Below are 19,094 nucleotides of genomic sequence, written 5' to 3' on the forward strand. Positions count from 1 at the left end.
AAACTGCACATCATAATCGGGATACGTCAATACGATTCCAGTGATATCGGAACGCTCGAAAGCATTTTCTAAACGCCAAATTCAAGTCAGCAGCACACTTTCCTTTTTTGTACAGTTCATATGAAATTCGATTGAAATAATGGGACCAGCACGTTCGTTTTAAAGGCGTATATAAGTGTTTTAGTCAGTGAAACGAGAAAAAAGTCACAAGAGACGTTTTTCTCCAACGATTGTCATTTTCAGTTGTTAAATTGGTATGAATCTGAAAAAGAAAGGTTTGTTTTTTTTCCAGAAAAATAATTGTCAAATTATCAGATTGGCCAATATAAATTTGTGGGAGGAAAGAAAATATAGACAATAAGAAATTGACCAAATTTGGAGATGTGAAATTTCCATCCAACATTGTTGATTTGTTTTTTCTCTGTAAACACGCAGGCGGCTATGAGACTAAGGTTAAATATATGTTTTATAATCTTGTAAATTTAATGTTGCCATTGAACGTGTCCACGCAGTCATCGTTGTTGAGTGACGTCACATGGAGTCCCTCTACCCACCCAAGTTGTCCCTACGTAATAATTACTGCTGTTATTTCGTTGTAACTTGAGACCTTCGATTTGTACGTTCTATAGGCAAGAGAATATACAGTATTTAAAAACCATCAAGGTTGGCCGGACAGAGCCACATTTAACGCAATAGCTCACGTTTTGTGACGTGAATTCGAGGGTTTAAGTGTAAGAAAGAAAATGTCGAAGGATCGCAACGAGTTTGGCGTGAGGCGTTTACGGGCTGACAGCGCCCCCTGTGAAGTTACGCATTGGGTTTCTTCTTGCCCTAACTAGCTTTTTTTTCTATGGGATTTCAAGATGGCGTCGAGCGGAGGAAATGGGGAACACGAATGGACAGCGGCGGTGCGGCCGCTTTTATCGGCATCGTACACCGCATTTGAAACGAAAGAGCTACCGCAGCTTATCGGATCCATTATTAACAGGTGAGCTGCCTCGTGTCAGTGCGTCGCGGCTCCGCGTTTGCAAGAACACCGGTCGTATCCATCCGGGAGTGCGCTGGTATGCTAACTTGCTAACTAGCTTGGCTCGTGAAACTGGATGGGGAAGCGTCAGCTTTTGCTTAGCTAATGTTAGCGGCTAGGCGGCTATTTGAGCTTAACTTGGATTGGTATCAAGTCAGCTGCTGGCGTTAGCAAACGTAACAACAGCACTTATTTAAAATGCGTTTAAGGTTAAACTAAGCGGGATACAATTTTTATTTTATTTCAAACCACGGTACGCCGTTGGGCACATGCCTCTTTGTGCGTGTTCGAGTATCTTTATAACGTAATGGTGAAATGTTACAAAAATCTGCTTCATCATTAGCTAGCTGACCAAACATTACTAATCAAGCTAGCAAATGGGCCTGCTGGATAACGTGACGAGGAAATGATCACATACATAACAGTTTAGTGGAAAAATATGGTTTTCAAAGTCGAGCAAGTCTTTTCCCAGACTAGCCCATTTGCACTGCAGTGAGTTCAGCATGTTATCTACTCTATCCCAATTGTGTGTGGTTGTGTCAATGACTGTACAGTGGTAGCTCTACTTACAAACTTAATTGCTTCCGCGATTGAGTTTGTAGGTAGAAGCAACGTTTCCCATATGAGTCAATTAAAAGCAAATAATGGGTGCTGCACTATCCCAAAAGTCACACTGTGAGCCTTTTTACTTTGCAGAACACACAGCAAACCAAAACAACCGTTTTAGTTTTGCTTTCTCAAGCCTTTATAACAAAACATAAATGTCACTTTATTTTTGACCTTCTAACTTTGCTTGGGGAGGAGGGAACTTGTTCTAATTTTCCACACTTGCTAAAAATACCCCCAAGAAGACAGAAAAAGTCAGACTAATAGATTACTGTATGCTTCCACGTACTCCTGGCAATGTCCTCACATACCCGTCATTAATCTTTGGTGCAATTAAGGAGTTTTCTGACTGTGTGAGTGGTCATTGAACGCACCTCAAGCAGAAAGTGGGTGAGAACGTAAAAAAAGAAAATGAAAGAAAAGGAACGTTGCTTCTAAAGATGGAAACTGACAAACACAGAAGTGTGTCCTTCATGTTTTTATTGGAAACAAGCTGCTACTGTCTGCTGCACGGCAACGGCTTCCGCCTTTCACTCAATGCATGCGCGCTCCTCCAGCAATTTTCATGGGGGTCCTACTTTAGCACAGTACTGGCCATACTCCGTCGCCATATATTTGCCATGTTCCTTTATGATTTTGCGTTTCATAGCGATAGTCTTAGGAGACATACTCGACTGCACAGCATACATTCAATCTACTGAATTTTTATGACTTGGTGGCAGGCGGTGTATCTCGCTCGTTTAAAACCTGATCCCCCCCCCCCCCTTATGTGAAAACATTTGTGCATTTTGCTTGACCATAATTTGCTATGTTGCGTCATCGTGCAACTGTGATTCAAATTTCTTCTGTGTGCAGTGGGCCTAAAAAGGAATAAAACTGAATACTGTATTGTAAATAGGGTCATTCCATGCTCGATCACCCCCCAAAATCTGAACATTTTAACAAAGCTGATTTTGATTTTAAGGAAACTTGCTGTACTTGTTGATCGTGATGGCACAAAATGGAATTTCAAATTACAGGTGTTAGTTAGTATAGGTGTTTGGGAGCTACAGCCTACTGAATTTGAATATTTTTGGCAAAAAGGGCTTTGAACTCTTGTATCTCAGGAACTGTTGGGTCAGACTTCACAAAACAGGTATTTGTGGACGGAAAATTCAAAAGGGTTCCAAATCTGTAAATATTTACAAGACTGGTGCATATTTTAGTAACTTTAACTTTTGACCTATAATTTTACCGTAAAATTAACTTTATGGCTTATGTAACCATTTTTTTTATGAAGTGTAATCTGTTACATGTTCACAAGCTTCAGAGATGTACAATTTTTTTTGTTTTGCCGCAATAAGGAGTCAAAGTATCCATAGCCTCGTAGTCAATGAGTATTTGATTTTCAATGAATATTCAATTAATATTCAACTTTGACTGAATGTGTCCAACATGGAATGAATGATTTGAATTTTCATTTACAGTGAATTGGACATTCTTCACCATGACAAACAGTATGAGCCGTTCTACTCGTCATTTGTGGCGCTTTCTGCACATTACATCACCACAGTATGTGGGCAAAGTACGTAACATACACATTTTGTAGTGTAATATTACTGTTTCTTCTGTGGAAAAAAAAAAGTCTAAATCTTGTACTTTCTTGTAGCCAGTTATTAATAGTCGCTTTCCTTTTTTTAAACCAAGTACCAAGAAATCAGTTGCTCTCCGTTGCTGCGGCATGCAAAGTTCTGATTGAATTCTCCTTGTTACGCCTGGAGAACCCAGATGAAGCATGTGCGGTGTCACAGGTGAGATTTGCCAGTCAGGCTTTTATACCACAAATGTACCATTGAAATCAGTTTACTTTCATTTTGTATTCAAATTATGTCAATCAATCAGCACTTTTCATACAACAAAGAAGTGCTAAGTGTTTTACATAAAAACAATAAAATGCATAATAGACACATTAGGCATAGATATACCTCTGTTCTTCCATACAAAGGAATGAAGAACAAAAAAGAAACTCTGAGGAAACACCACCCAACATTCATTACTTAGACATATACATATATAGTGTTTTTATTAAACATTGCCTTCCAATCAAATTGTGCTATGCGCTTATTTTTATTGATTTATTTTTTGCAGAAACACCTGATTCTTCTAATAAAAGGACTTTGCACTGGCAGTAGCAGACTCGACCGCACAGAAATTATTACTTTCACTGCAATGATGAAGTCTGCCAAGCTGCCTCAAACTGTTAAAACCCTTTCAGATGGTAAGAGTGGGTTTTAATCCTCTGTGAATATGATAGTGAATACGGAGTCGTCAGAGGTGGACGATGATTAGCGAGTAAGATAGAACAGATATAGCCAATGCTAATAGATAACATAATGTGTCGCCAAATACCAAAATAAGTGTTTTGGTGTACTCTTTTCGCCTAAGTCTGGGTTGAGCTGCGTTAGCGCACAGGGCAGCCACGGATGAATAACACATTAGCAGGTGTCTATCAGGTGTCTACAGCTCGGTAAAATAATAGGGACCACCGTAAGCACGCAAGCAAGCAGTTTTGTCATCTCAATTGAGTCGTTTGCAAGGTCAAAGCAGTCATTTTTGCTGAACCAGTTTAAAAAGTTGAAAATGACTGTCTCCCTAATCATGTCATTACATCATTAGATAATACCTTTTAATTCTGGGATGGTATCATGTAAATTTCTGGCATATTTGTAATTGTTACTGTACACGGTAAATATTACCCTGAAACTCGATTTGGAAAGAATAAATCCTGAATCGAATCAAAATCTCAATTGCTGTCAGAAAAATCCCATTTCCTTCAGTAATTGTTCAGCCCTATTTTCCAGTCATCTACAGTGGGTGATATTGTTACGACGTGTTCATGAAAGTGTCCCACTGATTGCGCAGTATGACTAGGTTGTAATCACAATTTTGAAATTGTCACTTTTTGCTTTTGTTTTAACAGTAGAGGACCAGAAGGACACACCCAGTGCTGTGAACCCTGAACTGAGACACAAAGAAGTACAAATGAACTTTTTTAATCAGCTAACTTCAGTGTTTAACCCTGACCTAAGCACTATTTTGGCCCCTTCAGCACACATGCAGGTAAGGATTTATGCTAAATATACATCAACAACTGGAGAATGTCTGAGATCTATGGTTGTGCATTTGCAGTTATAATTCTGTTGACTTCCTTTACAGCCAGAGAGCGATTGTGATGACCAGACATTTGACCAAGCTGTTCAGGCAAAAATGAAGAATGCATTTGTTTCTCAGAATGTCTCAAGCTTACAAGATCTGGGTGAATAGAAACTTTAAACACTTCTGTTACCAAGTTCAGACAGACAATTTGTTCCAAACGTGAAGTCATGATACCTTACTGTAAATACATTCTGTATCCGGAGTATTTGCTCCCAAATTAAATGAGTACAAAATAAAAAGAGTATATACCCATAAAATAATACAATTTAGTATGTCAATTTCATCAACAGGAGGTTACTTGTAAGACATGCCGCTAAAATGCCAGACAATTACTGATTTTGAAATTCTTAATATAATTAAGTAAAAGGTGATTGAGGACTCAACTCGACTAGCAAATTTCAGATCTCCTCAATAGTAATACAAGCATAACAGGGCTTTAACAGAGTGAAGTGGAAGAGGCCAAATTATGAAGTATGACGCCACGAACTTATTTCCCTTCCGCTCATTTTGGTTTGTAAAGGTGTTGCAAAGGGTGCAAGCAAGTGTTGAATGGCGCTTTTATGTCTTGAGGACCAGCCAATTTAGTGGAAACTTTGTGAAAGTGCGCTTCTGATGCGCCGAGTTTGTGCAAACCATGAAAGGGCTATGTCTTTATTTGTCTTCTCAGGTGGGTCTGAGAAGTTGCTGCGAGTGTGTCTCAACCTGCCCTATTTTCTACGCTACATTAACCGTTTCCAAGATGCTGTGTCTGCAAACTCTTTCTTCATCATGCCTGCCACAGTAGCTGATGCCACAGCTGTCCGTAATGGGTATGTTGTATGTGCATATTTTTTCCACGCTTACTTAATAAAGGGCAGTGTAGTCTGTCCAAGTGGGTCTAATGCGAATACATTCTGAATGTGCTACTCATCCCTAGATTTCATTCACTGGTGATTGATGTAACCATGGCTTTGGATACTCTCTCTCTGCCCGTACTGGAGCCATTGACGCCGGGCAGATTACTGGATATGACTGTCCTGGCTTTGAGTTGTCTTTACGCTGGTAGGCAGAGCATTCACCGAGTTCTTCTTTTCTGTTGTTGATCTGAGACCTGTTGGCAATGCTAGTTCTATCCCCTAACACAGCCAAAAGCATTTGACCATCCAAAACCTGGAAGGGTTTTTCCTTGTTGTTTATTCATAATACGAATCTTTACTCAGTGATCAAATTACAATCAAATACAATGCACGCGTTCAATGCCAGAAATGATCCCTGCGCTTATAATGCATGCTTGTGCTGATGAATGAAAAGGATGTGATGACGAGCCTTTTTTTTTGTGTGTGTGTATTTAGGTGTGAGCGTGGCAACCTGCATGGCCATACTACAGGTGGGAAGCGGTTTGCAGCTTCGCTCCACATCCACTGGGACTAAAGAGGAGGACTATGAAAACGACGCTGCTACAATAGTCCAGAAATGTGTGAGTTTTATGATAACAATATTTGCGGTGCTTTTGCCAGAGTGAAGAAGTTCTTGTCAAAGGCACGATTTGACTTTGATGAGCCCTGTAATGTGTTTGTACCAGTTGGAGATCTATGAAATGATTGGGCAAGCCATCAGCAATTCTCGTCGAGCTGGTGGAGAGGTGAGCACCAAGCCACTCAAGAATAACACAAAAAACAGTGCCTTTAATGTGTGTCTGTGTTGTACTTAATGGTTTGGTGTTGTGTTCTGTAGCATTATCAGAACTTCCAGCTGCTTGGCGCGTGGTGTCTCTTAAACAGCCTATACCTGATTCTCAACCTGAGCCCCACGGCCCTGGCAGACAAAGGCAAAGAGAAAGATCCTTTGGCTGCTTTGCGTGTCAGAGATATTGCCGCTCGTACCAAAGATGGCGCTGGGTCTCCGAAGTTGGGTCCTGGCAAAGGGTAAATGATGACTGGATACGTGATCATGAATATTTCAGATTCTTTTTTTCGTCAGTCTCTTTTCAAGTTTTTATTGAAAAACATGATGAAACATGATAAATTCAACAGATAAATTATCACAAGGAATTACTTTAGCATTGTTAATGTCTACAGATTTTATACAAAATGTCGTATGTGGTTTGAGTCCCCTGTTAAAGCATAATCATCAGCATAGCTTCTCACAATGAGTGGCCACAATCAGACAAATGCATTGTCCTTGAATTTGTAATCCTGATTTATTTTTTAAAGACACCAGGGATTCGGAGTTTTGTCTGTGATCTTGGCCAACCACGCCATCAAGCTTTTAACGTCACTTTTCCAAGATTTACAAGTTGAGGCCCTGCACAGAGTAAGTCGCTGCTCTTCCTTTACACTGCTTGTCTTCTGAATATTCATGCATGTCACCAATCCCATTACCCATCCCTCTCTTCCCCTGCAGGGTTGGGTAACTGATGGTCCACCTGCTGAGCTCAATATCATGGCACAGAGCACTTCCATCCAGAGAGTCCAAAGGCTCATCGACTCTGTACCTCTTACCAACCTTCTCTTCACCCTTCTGTCCACTGCCTATAAAAAGGTACTATCAACAATAACTCTCATTTCCCCTCACTCTGTGATCAAGATGCTTGGCCAAATAGAGACAATGGATGTAGAAAGTTAAGTGACTGGTGCAGTCATGAAGCTGCCTGTCATGCCAGTATGACTGATCTTTCAGGAGCACTGCCTTTTCCTTCTATCAGGCTTGTGTTCTCCAGCGGCAGAGAAAAGGCTCAGTCAGCAGTGATGCCAGCGCTTCCACCGATTCCAACACCTACTATGAGGATGACTTCAGCAGTACTGAAGAGGACAGCAGCCAAGGTAAAGAGTCAGCACATATCATTTCAGGTTTGCACAACAACAAAAAAATGATACACCTTCTGTCTTTTTGCCCTAAGCACCTTCTACAATAACCTCAACTCAAACATGTTTTCTTATTCTATTTGAATCAATGATGAATGTAATAGAAATAAGCGTTTTAACGTTTCCGTTACTTACTCAAATACCTGCCGTAAATTGAATTTCACAACATAATTCTGATAGTAGTTACTGACATTTTGGACTGTGGATAAGTGATCTTTTTATGTAGATTCAGTTTATGAATGGCAATGCCCAATATGGATGAATTACATTTTGACACGTTTCTCTGTCTCTCTCCCTTTCCCTCTCCATTGCTCTAGTTAAGCGTATTTTTAGTGCATCAGCAAGTTGGAGCTAATGAGAGCTGAGGACTAGTTCATGTCATCAATGCAGTGCTTTATCAATTCTTAAGTTTAAATCTAGGCAGGTACAAAAAGCTAAGTCTCGACTGGGTTTGGTGTCAGTGCTTGTGTCGGTGTATGGAGCCGCTTGAAAAAAGCCACGAGTCACCTCTATCTGTGGATAGGTTAGTTGTGATGTAAGAGCAGCGAGAGGAATAAACACATGCAGCACACTCGCAAAAATGTCATTAACATTTTTGTCTAGTCACCCCATATGATAGCGCAGTTGACAGTGTCTACTATCTCAGCAGAGAGAAGACAGGAGAAGACAAGTGCAGCTTGTGTCTCAGGTCAGCAGATTTCTGTCCTCAGGTCAAAAGACTTGGTGTTCACTTCACTGTCCTACACTCATTTTTGTTATTGTATGTCTCACTATGTAGGCTATCAGCTACATTAGCTAAGTAAAGAGCCACAGAGGACAAAACTTTGGCAAAATGTCAGTTCTGTCAAAGGTGCCTTTTGCCATAATTGGCTGATTAAAAAACTGATTTTTGTCAAAGAGGTTCATCTGTGGTTCAATGTACCTGAAAGGATAATACCAGTGGTCTAATTATGTGGGTCCTTAGCACATACATAATAACCCCACTGGGTGTCTGATGGTAACGATCCTATACTTCTGTACCTTCTTAATTTGCCTTTACACTGTACACTTGCCAATGGTCACGCTGTTTAAGGTAAGTTTTTTTTACTGTGTATGTATATTCGGGCCCGACCGACATGATCTTTATTGGGCGATGCCGAAAGAATTTGAATATTCGAAAGAAAAAAAATATATATTACTGATTAACCTGACAATTAATTCTAAAAATACGTACCAAATATATTGTCTTATTTTGTTATGTCACTTCCAACAAATATATGAATCACAAATAACGTTTGACTGCTCTACAATACTTTGCCCTTCAGTATTTTGGTTTTAAACAGAGCGAAATTAGTGGCAAAACATGCAAAGAAGGTAAATTAAAGCATTTAAACTTTGGGAGATTATTGAACTAAAACAAAAATGAATCATGTTTTAAATAAGTTTCAAAATACCTCTGATCTTGTACTTGTTGCTGCAAATTGGAGCAAGGTAATTGTACAACTTTACAACCTTTGCAATACAACATAATCAAAACTGGACAAACAGCACACGTCGACATGGCTGTAGTTGTTTCTGATAGGTTATCGAGAAGATCTGAGGGTTAATTGACACGGTAAGAACACCGTTGTGCACCAGTTGGACGCTATTCAACATGTATGTACTGTTTTATGAGAGACTTGGCAGAACGATTAATCGGGCGGGCCCTAGTATATATAGCTTCTACGTCTACTCTTTTTGCCAGACAGTTGTGACTGCATAAAAAGTGTCTTAATGACATACACATGTAGCTTTTCTTTGCAAGCAATTTTACCCTGTTACTTCATTTTGGGTCACAATGTGTTTTTTTAAAATGCATGTTGCATTATGTGTCATACATGTCTAAAAATATTGGCAGCATCCAAATAACGTAGAACCCACTTGAAATCAGTGGTATTATTCTTGAATATTACAAAGTTGGGCTTGCACTGCGCTTAAGCATACTATGGTGCGTCTCACTGACACCTGACAAGTTCTATTTTTTTCTATGTTGCATGAAAATGTGAATATCTACTTAAAGTTATAGGTTTGCAATTATAGATACTATTTGTTTTTCGGAACTCTTAAATCCTGAAACTGAGGTGCAGGACTTGATTTCAATGGGCATTGGTGGCCTTTTCAAATGCACAGAGGTATTTCTACTATTCAATTCACAGCCCACCTATGCTGCAGAGTCGAGATGGTATAATTATTTGGAAAACTGAGCGTGGAATGGGTTAGGGTTCAGTTTCATCACCATGCTGAGATGAGATCCCAAATTTTGCTTATCAAATTATCACATGCCTATACTTGCTCATATGAATTTTGGTGATAATTCCCTAGAGTTTTCAGCGGTAAAGTTTTCATAGAAGCTGCATCAGCCATTGCAGTGAAAGAATAGCACTCTGCCTGACAAACTTATCCAGAATCTTTGGGTATGTCGCGTCACAATTGTGCTTGTTGGAGGTCCATGGCTTGTCGGAACTTTTTGGGTTAAGTTCTACGGCAGCTTATAGAAATTTTATTGATCAATGTTACAATGAAAGTCTCTGGATCTTGAATGTTTGCGGGCGTGGCTTTGTTAAAGGGCCATTTTTTGTAATTTATAGTAGTATATTTTTGAACAACTTGGGTGAGACTACATTCAATCATGACCTTTACTATTTGTCTTAACGTAATTTATTAATGAACTAACTGTTAACTACTACCTCCTTTAAGTTGATATTCACCAATAAATGTTCACTTTTACATTTTCTTGTCCACCACTTGCAGTGTTGTAGGCGTCACAAAATAGTTTGACTCCAATACTACTGCATAAATACCTGGGAAGCAAACTTACTGGCATCTCGATATAAAATGATCATAGACAAATGTTTTCCATTGCAGATGATGACAGTGAACCCATCCTGGGGCTTTGGTTTGAAGAGACTATTTCACCCACCAAAGAGAAAGTAGCCCCCCCACCGCCTCCACCACCCCCTCCCCTGGAGACCTCACCCAGACTAAAGAGCCCCAGCAAACAGAATCAAAGCGAGAATGGCAACATTTTGGCGGGCCGTAAAGATCCAGAGCTTGTGAGATGATGATTATTATAGTTTTTTTTTTTTTTCGTGAGGTTTGACCTTCACAGCCCAAGTGGTTCATATGTTCTACTTTTTTTGTCTGTCCCTACAGTTCCTTAGTTTGGCATCTAGTATTTTGAACTTCATTACCACTTCTATGCTCAAGTCCAGGAACAACTTCATCCGCAACTACCTAAGTGTATCGCTAACAGAGCAACACATGGCAACGTTAGCCAGCATCATCAAAGATATGGACAAATATGTAAATGGTATGCTTTAAAAATGCTGCTCTGAACTTGAATTTGTTTTATTATGTTTGCTAGTCTACAGACAATATCCATTTTCCCTCAGGATCTTCAGATGAGGCCTTCTCTTTAGCTCTATATCATTTCAACCACACCCTAGTAACATCAGACCTGCCGTCACCATCCCTGCAGGTAAGAGGAATACATTTCTGCTATGATTTTAAAACACACATTACAATACACGTTCAAACGTACTTTATGAACAGAACTTATTCCAGGGCGTATGAAGTTCTACCACTGTTGTCTCTTTTCTTAGAACACCCTTCTTCAGCAACTCGGTGTTGCGCCCTTCTCAGAGGGTCCATGGCCCTTATACATTCACCCCCAGTCACTCTCAGTCCTCTCCAGGCTTCTTCTCATCTGGCAGCACAAAGCCAGTGTGCAAGGAGACCCAGATGTGCCTGAGTGTATGAAAGTCTGGGAAAGGTATTGTTCCCCTTAAGTTTTCAGATCCCAACCTTCGACTCACTACTACAAACCAGCAAAGCCTTTGAATCTCCTACTTAACAACAGCTACTGACATCAATTTGATCACTGTCTTTATCTGTCACTCATAGATTTTTGGGAACACTGAAGCAGCATACCGTTCAGGGAGCTGTTCACGGAGAGGATGACCTTAACGTGGAGCACCTTCAACTCATGCTTTTGCTCTTCCACAAGTTGTCAGAACGTGGCAGATGGACAGTCCTTACTTTGGTCACCCAGGCAATCACTGATGTGGCAATGAGTAGAGACAGCCAGCTGAAAGCAGTGCCCCTCAACCTGGCTCGCCTGCTGCTGGTTTTTGACTACTTGCTGCGCCACTACTCAAAAGCTCCTTTGTACCTTTTTGAACAGGTAGATCTTGTAGATATCTCTGAATGAATTGATCGCATTATTCTGTGTTAAATTCTACTTTTGTATACCATCCTTAAAATAGTACTCGTTCCCTATTACTACCAGTTAAAGGTATTGCAAACGATCTTTCTGACAGCTCAGAAACCAGAGCCTATTGGTCCGTTTTTGAATACTGCACATGCGCAGGTCCCTCCTACCCATCTTTCCCTGTTGTTTTCAGGAAACACCTCCACACTCACATGCACGAGCGCCATATTTGAAGTTGTCTTTTCAAAGACGTCAAAAACCAGCTTTCTTTTGCGAGAACCTTCATCATCACGACATCCATTAGCCATTTTAACTCAGACGTCAAGCGGAAAATGCAACATCTCAGCCAGAGTGTCCAGAATCCACGGGTTTTAATCACAAGTTACACACATGCGCAGTACTTGGCGCAGGGACGTGAACAAGCATAGATGTCAACAAGGAAATAAAACACGGAAAACACATTGATAAGTTAACTGACCAATGTTGCCATTTTTCTCGCCGACAATGATGGGCTGTAGTTTTTCTGGTCCCACATATATATAACAGTCCGTCTGAGGTATATGGGGAGAAATTTGAGAAATATTCCAGAATAAATTCGAAATAAGATCCTCTCCAATACCTTTAATTTAATAATTGAAGCATAGCTGGAGATATTTGGCTTCTACCACTGATGGTTTTTATTTTTAGGTGCAGTACAATCTTCTCACCCCTCCATCAAGTGGGCCAAGCTCTCTACAAGATGTCAGCAAGCGCAACAGTATTCCACTTTACTATGGCTTTAAGGAGGTGGAGGAGAACTGGGCCAAGCACTGTCCAACTAGTAAGTGCAGGAGGCAAAATTTTTGTACTTGCAAGGCATGTGGTCCATTCAACTAAATGACTCCACAAGCATGAGCTAGTTATAGAATACATAGCTAAGCAAAACTACTTGATTTCATTTTGAAAATGGTGTTCCACGACAATCTAAAAATACTGTTTTTTCCTCCTATTCTAGATTCAAATGTTCAGCCCAAATTTTATTGTGTGTTGTCACCTGAGGCATCTGAAGATGACATCAGTAGACTAGACACCAAGGTGAGGCCATTGATCTTCCTTATATATTGTTCTTGTGATGTGAGAAGAGCCTTTCTATGTGACCCCCCCCCTCCCCTTTGATAGGTATTTCCAAAGCTGTTCAACGGAGCAGTGAAATATGATGAACTATATGCATGGCTGATCTCACTCCTGGCAGCAGGCTCACAGTTTGACACAGCAAGAAGACAGGAGAACAAGCCTATCACTCCAATGGTGAGAGCAAACCACAAATGCTTACGGATGGGAGTCACAAAGTTCCAAAAATGTTTTCTCTGTGGTTTTACTAAACAACTGTTAACGTCTTTGTACAGGAGGCCTGTTCCCTTCAGTACTTTTTCTTAGTGCTGTGGAGGATCTTAGGAGCTTTACCACCTTCAAAAGCCTACATGGAGCAGCTCAAGTCTGGTTGCGGGGATCCCAGTGAGAGTGACATCCTTCATACGCTGCGGTGGTCTTCACGCCTCAGAGTGTCAACTTACGTAAATTGGATTAAGGTTTGTTGACTAAGTACTTTTCAGTGCTAATAAGAGTCTATGACTGGATGTGTGATTTTTTTTTTTTTCATCCTGTATTCCTTTCATCATTTGGGGTGTTTGCAATTCTCTTTCCTGTCACAGGAGCACTTGGTGAAGCAGGGAATGAAAGCAGACCAAGCAGCCTCTTTGGTTGAAATAACAGCTGCTAAGTGCAGCTCGGTTAAATATGATGTTGAGCTAGCAGAGGAATACATTGCCAGACAGGTAATGTTCACAATCTTAGCACCAACAGCTAATACTTTATGGTCCATTTTTTCCTCATTTGATTTTCGATGACATTGCAGATCTCAACATTCTCCACTATCGACCCAAATGTCATAGTTCCACTCGATCAGCTGCCCTCGCTACAAGCCATCTATACACTGGATGCAGTTATTTCCAAAGTACAAGTCTCCCTAGATGAACATTTGTCCAAGGTTGCCATTGAGACAGACACTCAAAAGTCATCTGAGATCACAAAGAACTTGTTGTCTGCCACGCTGCAGCTTGCTGACGTTTACACAGCCTTTACAAGGTGAGTGTCTCATGGGGAATGTGTATAATTGAAGCAGCTTCAGTTCGGAATGATTATAATCAATAGCAATAGCAGGCTAAACTTGTTGCTGTAGTTTATTTGGGGGAGGGGGTTAATGTTGATCCAAGTCTCTCCACGTCAATTACATACATATTCTAGAATAAGAAATTGAAAGCCTTGGTTTGTCTCAGGTCTTATCTACTAATGAACATACCAGAGGAAGGGGAAAACAAGCTGTCAGATGCCAAGCTCCAGGGTTATGCTGCTGTGCTGTCCATTGGCTCCACCCGCTGCAAGGCCAATTTGCTGGGTATGTAGCACAACTATTTAATGCAGAAGTCTTGAACATTGTGTGTTGAGTCGCTCATTAACTGTTTGAAACAAACACGTTCAGGGCAGAATGTTATGCAGAACTTGCCACCAGCTGTACAGACATTATGTGAGACATGGAACAGCATCCATACCAACGAGTTCCCCAACATTGGTTCTTGGGTATGTAACCAGAAGGACTACATAATTACTTGTATTGGAATTTACTGACTACAGTTGATATTTGTAGGGGAACGATTCCGGGCTGCCCATGAATAGTGAAAATCCCCAAATAATAGACACCCTTTTTAAATGCATTTTGTTGTTTTTTAATCTTTTTCATTTTCTTTATTATTATTATTTTTTAAATAAGCAGAGATGTACCCTCAATTGGCTTTTTCCACAGAAAATGGGATTGGCTTCCAGATAAAAAAAATAAAAAAAAACTTCTACGTCTGATGTTAATTGTGCTGCTGTATTGCCTTTTGAGGCTCCCAATATAGTATGGAGCGTTGTATCACTCTTTTTAATAATTTGAGAAAAAATATTCCATTATTCGTGCTACACGTAGAATCCACTATAATCTTTAACTGTAAGGCTAGAATCATTTCTGGTTTCCAGAGTAGTCCAGTGCATGTCATTACAATAATCATTTGACTGATGTTTTTATTTGCTTTCCCTTTCAGCGAAATGCATTTGCCAATGATATCATTCCATCAGAGAGCTACATTAGTGCCATCCAAGCAGCACACCTGGGAACACTGAGTTGCCAGTCGTTGCCTTTGGCATCGTCTCTCAAACACATACTGCTGTCTTTGGTTCGCCTCACCGGTGATCTCATTGTGTAAGTGGTAGTTCAGTGCAGACCAGATCTGAATCAGCACCAATTGTGATCGCTACAAGAATTATTTCTCTGTTGTCCATGTAGCCCAATGAGATCAATGTACGATATTTGCAGGTTTTCCTGAGTTAATTTTTGCTTGTCTTTTAGCACAGAGGAGGTGAATCCTTCTCAGATTGTGCGTACACTGCTCCCCCTCCTCCTGGAGAGCAGCACTGAGAGTGTGGCAGAAATCAGCACCACGTCACTAGAGCGCATTCTTGGCCCATCAGAGTCTGATGCCTTTCTGGGCCGCGTCTATGAACGTTTGGTGACCGGATGTTACAACATCATCGCAAATCACTCTGACCCCAACAGGTAACATTGTCACAATATTAGGATTTCATCCCTCCTGACCGCCACAGGCAGAGCCCAAAGCATCCATTGTTCCCTTTGCGCATGCCACAGGGAACATTAAGTGCTCTCAGCGCCGCCACCTCTTGAGCTTTAATCCCTAATTTAATTTTCTTGTAGCATCTTGCAGTCTACAAAATGAAACGTTTTTTTGCAAGTTTATTTCTTCTTTATGACAGAAGCACATTGATCGTAATGCATGAACCGGACATTTAGGGTTGCCACTGACAAACAAAAAAACATGCGTCTCTCTGTGCATGCACAGGGAACATTTAGTACGTACTTTCAGCACAGCCTCTGGTGGTCTCTGGATTAAATAGAACTGCAGTCATAGTCATAACTTTAATTTTACAGTTGCTGAAACCTGCATTTGTGTTATATTGTTCACTTTTAATTCTTTGATTAACTCTCCTCATTCCAGTGGTTTGGATGAGTCTGTTCTTGAGGAATGCCTTCAGTACCTTGAAAAACAGCTTGAGAGCGTTCAGGTCCGCAAAGCCATGGAGGAGTTCTTCTCGTTTAGGTATTTAATGACATGCGAGGCATTACGGCCCATAAACACAACTTCATTGTTCACCTTGTTCACCTTTTTGCAGCGGTGAACTTGTCCAAATTATGATGGCAACAGCCAACGAAAGTCTATCTGCAAAATTCTGCAACAGAGTGCTGAAATTTTTCACAAAGCTTTTCCAGCTAAGTAAGTCCAGATCATTAGTTTTGTTATTATTATTATTGTTGTTATAATTATTGAGCTGTAATCAAAGAGAATGTTTGTTGATTTATACTCATTACTAACCTCTACAAATTGCTGCCGTCAGGCCGTCTATACTAATGGTCAGTCCACACAATGGGCGCTATTTTTGCAAATTATATGTATTTTGAAAGTTGCTTTCTCTCTCATGATTCAATGGTAATGGTTGAACAAACTTGCCCTTTTGGGGCTCTCCATCATCTCTATTGAATAGAATAAGCCTTAATTAGGCCTGCAATGGTAGAGTGTAAATGATCAACAGTATAGTAAAAGACATATGTTAAATATTATGATTGATTAATACATTTATATCACGTGGATGCTTTCTTTCCCCCCTAGCGGAAAAGAGCCCAAACCCCAGTTTGCTCTGTCTTTGTGGCTCTCTGGCACAGCTGGCTTGTGTGGAACCTTCTCGTCTTCAGTCCTGGCTGACGCGCATGACTGCCACCCCACCCAAGGACTCCGAGCAACTGGAAATTGTGCAAGAAAATCGACAGCTTTTGCAAGTCCTCACCACTCATATAGTGCGAGACAACAGCCAGGTGGGGGAAGGAGTGTGCACTGTCCTCCTGAGTACGCTCATCCCCATGGCAACAGACATGCTGGCTAACGGAGATGGGACAGGATTCCCTGAGCTCATGGTCATCATGGCCACTTTAGCCAGTGCTGGACAGGGAGCGGGCCACCTGCAGCTGCACAGGGCAGTTACTGACTGGCTCACAAGATGGTAAGATGTTGCATGTTAGTTTGGATGAAACGGGCGAACATGCGTGAACATGCATATTCTAAACACATTTTTTTCCTCTTTGTAGCAAAAAGTATTTAACACAAAAGAATGTTGTGGAAAAAGTGAGCACAAACACATCCCAAGGAAAGGTATGGGATACAATACTAGCGCATCCTCGCTTGGCTTTAGATTAAATCAAAGTCATAAATTTGTACTCCACCTTTGATTTTAGCATGCCAGCATGTTGGAATGCTCCTGTCACATCATCTCCTACCTTGCTGATGTGATGAATGCCTTGAGACAAAGCAATGGTCAAGGGAGCTCCACATTACTCGTGGAGGGCGAAGAGAAGGCCATGGAGGTGGACTCGGACTGGGTGGAGGAGCTAGCTGTAGAGGAAGATGATTCCCAAGCAGAAGATTCCGTGAGACTTTATTTTTATGTGCATGCCTTTCTCAAAAGGGGACATAATTGGCTTCATGTCACAGTACTTACAAGCTCAAGAAATGTTCTGCGAATTATTAGTAGTGTACATCGGAAAAAGCTGATTAATGTCCATTGTTGCCGCACTCTGGAGAAACACTTGTTCGTCTGGTCCTCTTCATAAATATCTACACATGAAAACTGATCAATTGACGCACTTTCCAGTGGCAATGTGTGTAATACAATTTGTCATTAACTCACAGGATGAAGACTCTCTCTGCAACAAACTCTGCACCTTCACCATAACTCAGAAAGAATTCATGAACCAGCACTGGTAAAGAAAAGTTCATAAGTTATTCAATGCTGCATGATTCTGCTTTTCGTTTGCAGATGGTTTGAAATGTGTCCACACTCTTTCTTACACTTGAAAGGAATGTATCCCATAAAAACCTACTCTGTCGACATAGAGATATAATACCTTGAAGCAATTCTTAGTGTCGTAATTACATAAATTATAGTCGGTAATGAAGGAAAGAAGATTTGACACAAGCGTCAGAAAAGGATCAGCAACAGCCGGTGTTACAAAGGCATCACTATGAACGCGAGTGGCATTGTCAGGACTAAAAGTGTCACATTTCATTTTATAGGTACCACTGTCACACCTGTAAGATGGTAGATGGGGTAGGTGTATGCACTGTATGCGCCAAGGTCTGTCATAAAGACCACGAGATCTCCTATGCCAAATATGGCTCGTTCTTCTGTGACTGCGGTGCCAAAGAGGATGGCAGCTGCCAGGTGAGACCGAATACCTCAGGTCATCATGGGAAGAGAACAACAGCGGTAACTTTGGCTTGCAAGTCATTCCATCATTGACTTCCATCCAGTCATTTCATTTGGTCAGGGCTCTATAGCTAGTCCGCACATGGCCAGTAATAGTTGACAGAAATCATGTTGCATTGCATAGTACATGTACAAGAGGCCAGTTTTCCTAGTTAATCCTAACTGACTGCTTTGGTGTAGTTTGCATGCAACCACATCAACCACATGTTATGTTTTAGTAGCATAGTATCTGATTATTGCATTATTTGTTTCAGTATTTCTAATCTAGCTACTTGTAAACTCTTACAATGGTGTAATATACTTGCATGCCACATTTGAATAGGTTATTGTGCCAATATTTTCAGTCATTCTTTGATTCAGTAAAGATAGCCTTTCTTCAGTAAAATAATCCTTGGCATTTTTAGGAAGCAATATTCTGAGAAATTTTAAATCTCCAAATTTTAAAAGTAGATCATGTGAATGGATTATGTTGCTGTTTGCCCTTTCGCCTTTCTCACTTGTTCATATTGTGTTGTGTCATCAACAGGCATTGGTGAAGCGCAGCCCAAGCAGTGGCATGGGATCCACTCTTAAGGAGTCTTCAGCCTTCCAGAGCGAACTGCGCATGCCCGAGAACGCAAGCCGCCACCAGAATGCCTCGCCGTCTGATAAAGGCAAAGTGACGATTTGCGATGGCAAACCCGGCGATGAGGAAAGACCAAAGAAGAGCAGTGTGTGCAAGAGTATTGAGGGCTGCCAGGAAGAGCTGCTTTCACAAGTGGTGAGGAAAATTATGGACGAGCTGGAT

The 19,094-nt window shown here is 40.8% G+C and overlaps 1 protein-coding gene across 9 annotated transcripts in view; it reads left to right on the plus strand.

Moving 5' to 3' along the window:
• The first annotated feature begins 651 nt into the window (after nucleotides 1-651).
• Nucleotides 652-19,094, plus strand: part of ubr4 (ubiquitin protein ligase E3 component n-recognin 4) — a 39,529-nt gene continuing 21,086 nt past the window's right edge. For 2 of the 9 annotated variants that reach the window (XM_085921134.1, XM_085921499.1), the window contains exons 1-38: nucleotides 652-988; nucleotides 3,100-3,197; nucleotides 3,320-3,423; nucleotides 3,761-3,890; nucleotides 4,593-4,732; nucleotides 4,829-4,928; nucleotides 5,496-5,637; nucleotides 5,745-5,869; nucleotides 6,160-6,284; nucleotides 6,390-6,449; nucleotides 6,542-6,732; nucleotides 7,021-7,120; nucleotides 7,211-7,348; nucleotides 7,512-7,629; nucleotides 8,318-8,359; nucleotides 10,555-10,742; nucleotides 10,843-10,999; nucleotides 11,082-11,167; nucleotides 11,292-11,461; nucleotides 11,593-11,872; nucleotides 12,587-12,719; nucleotides 12,894-12,973; nucleotides 13,058-13,186; nucleotides 13,285-13,467; nucleotides 13,591-13,713; nucleotides 13,794-14,023; nucleotides 14,215-14,333; nucleotides 14,418-14,515; nucleotides 15,019-15,176; nucleotides 15,324-15,530; nucleotides 15,988-16,089; nucleotides 16,163-16,263; nucleotides 16,657-17,044; nucleotides 17,130-17,193; nucleotides 17,277-17,468; nucleotides 17,731-17,801; nucleotides 18,115-18,307; nucleotides 18,834-19,067. In XM_085921134.1, the coding sequence (XP_085777260.1) occupies nucleotides 864-988; nucleotides 3,100-3,197; nucleotides 3,320-3,423; nucleotides 3,761-3,890; nucleotides 4,593-4,732; nucleotides 4,829-4,928; nucleotides 5,496-5,637; nucleotides 5,745-5,869; nucleotides 6,160-6,284; nucleotides 6,390-6,449; nucleotides 6,542-6,732; nucleotides 7,021-7,120; nucleotides 7,211-7,348; nucleotides 7,512-7,629; nucleotides 8,318-8,359; nucleotides 10,555-10,742; nucleotides 10,843-10,999; nucleotides 11,082-11,167; nucleotides 11,292-11,461; nucleotides 11,593-11,872; nucleotides 12,587-12,719; nucleotides 12,894-12,973; nucleotides 13,058-13,186; nucleotides 13,285-13,467; nucleotides 13,591-13,713; nucleotides 13,794-14,023; nucleotides 14,215-14,333; nucleotides 14,418-14,515; nucleotides 15,019-15,176; nucleotides 15,324-15,530; nucleotides 15,988-16,089; nucleotides 16,163-16,263; nucleotides 16,657-17,044; nucleotides 17,130-17,193; nucleotides 17,277-17,468; nucleotides 17,731-17,801; nucleotides 18,115-18,307; nucleotides 18,834-19,067 (5,424 nt within the window). In that variant the 5' untranslated portion in view covers nucleotides 652-863. Of the gene's footprint in view, nucleotides 989-3,099; nucleotides 3,198-3,319; nucleotides 3,424-3,760; nucleotides 3,891-4,592; nucleotides 4,733-4,828; nucleotides 4,929-5,495; nucleotides 5,638-5,744; nucleotides 5,870-6,159; nucleotides 6,285-6,389; nucleotides 6,450-6,541; nucleotides 6,733-7,020; nucleotides 7,121-7,210; nucleotides 7,349-7,511; nucleotides 7,657-8,317; nucleotides 8,360-10,554; nucleotides 10,743-10,842; nucleotides 11,000-11,081; nucleotides 11,168-11,291; nucleotides 11,462-11,592; nucleotides 11,873-12,586; nucleotides 12,720-12,893; nucleotides 12,974-13,057; nucleotides 13,187-13,284; nucleotides 13,468-13,590; nucleotides 13,714-13,793; nucleotides 14,024-14,214; nucleotides 14,334-14,417; nucleotides 14,516-15,018; nucleotides 15,177-15,323; nucleotides 15,531-15,987; nucleotides 16,090-16,162; nucleotides 16,264-16,656; nucleotides 17,045-17,129; nucleotides 17,194-17,276; nucleotides 17,469-17,730; nucleotides 17,802-18,114; nucleotides 18,308-18,833; nucleotides 19,068-19,094 lie in introns of all 9 variants that reach the window. The other 7 variants (XM_085921221.1, XM_085921587.1, XM_085921055.1 and 4 more) reach the window with 6 other exon arrangements.

This window comes from Syngnathus leptorhynchus, chromosome 1 (assembly GCF_054491065.1).
Source record: "Syngnathus leptorhynchus isolate UIUO chromosome 1, UIUO_Slep, whole genome shotgun sequence".
Taxonomy (NCBI): Eukaryota; Metazoa; Chordata; class Actinopteri; order Syngnathiformes; family Syngnathidae; genus Syngnathus; species Syngnathus leptorhynchus.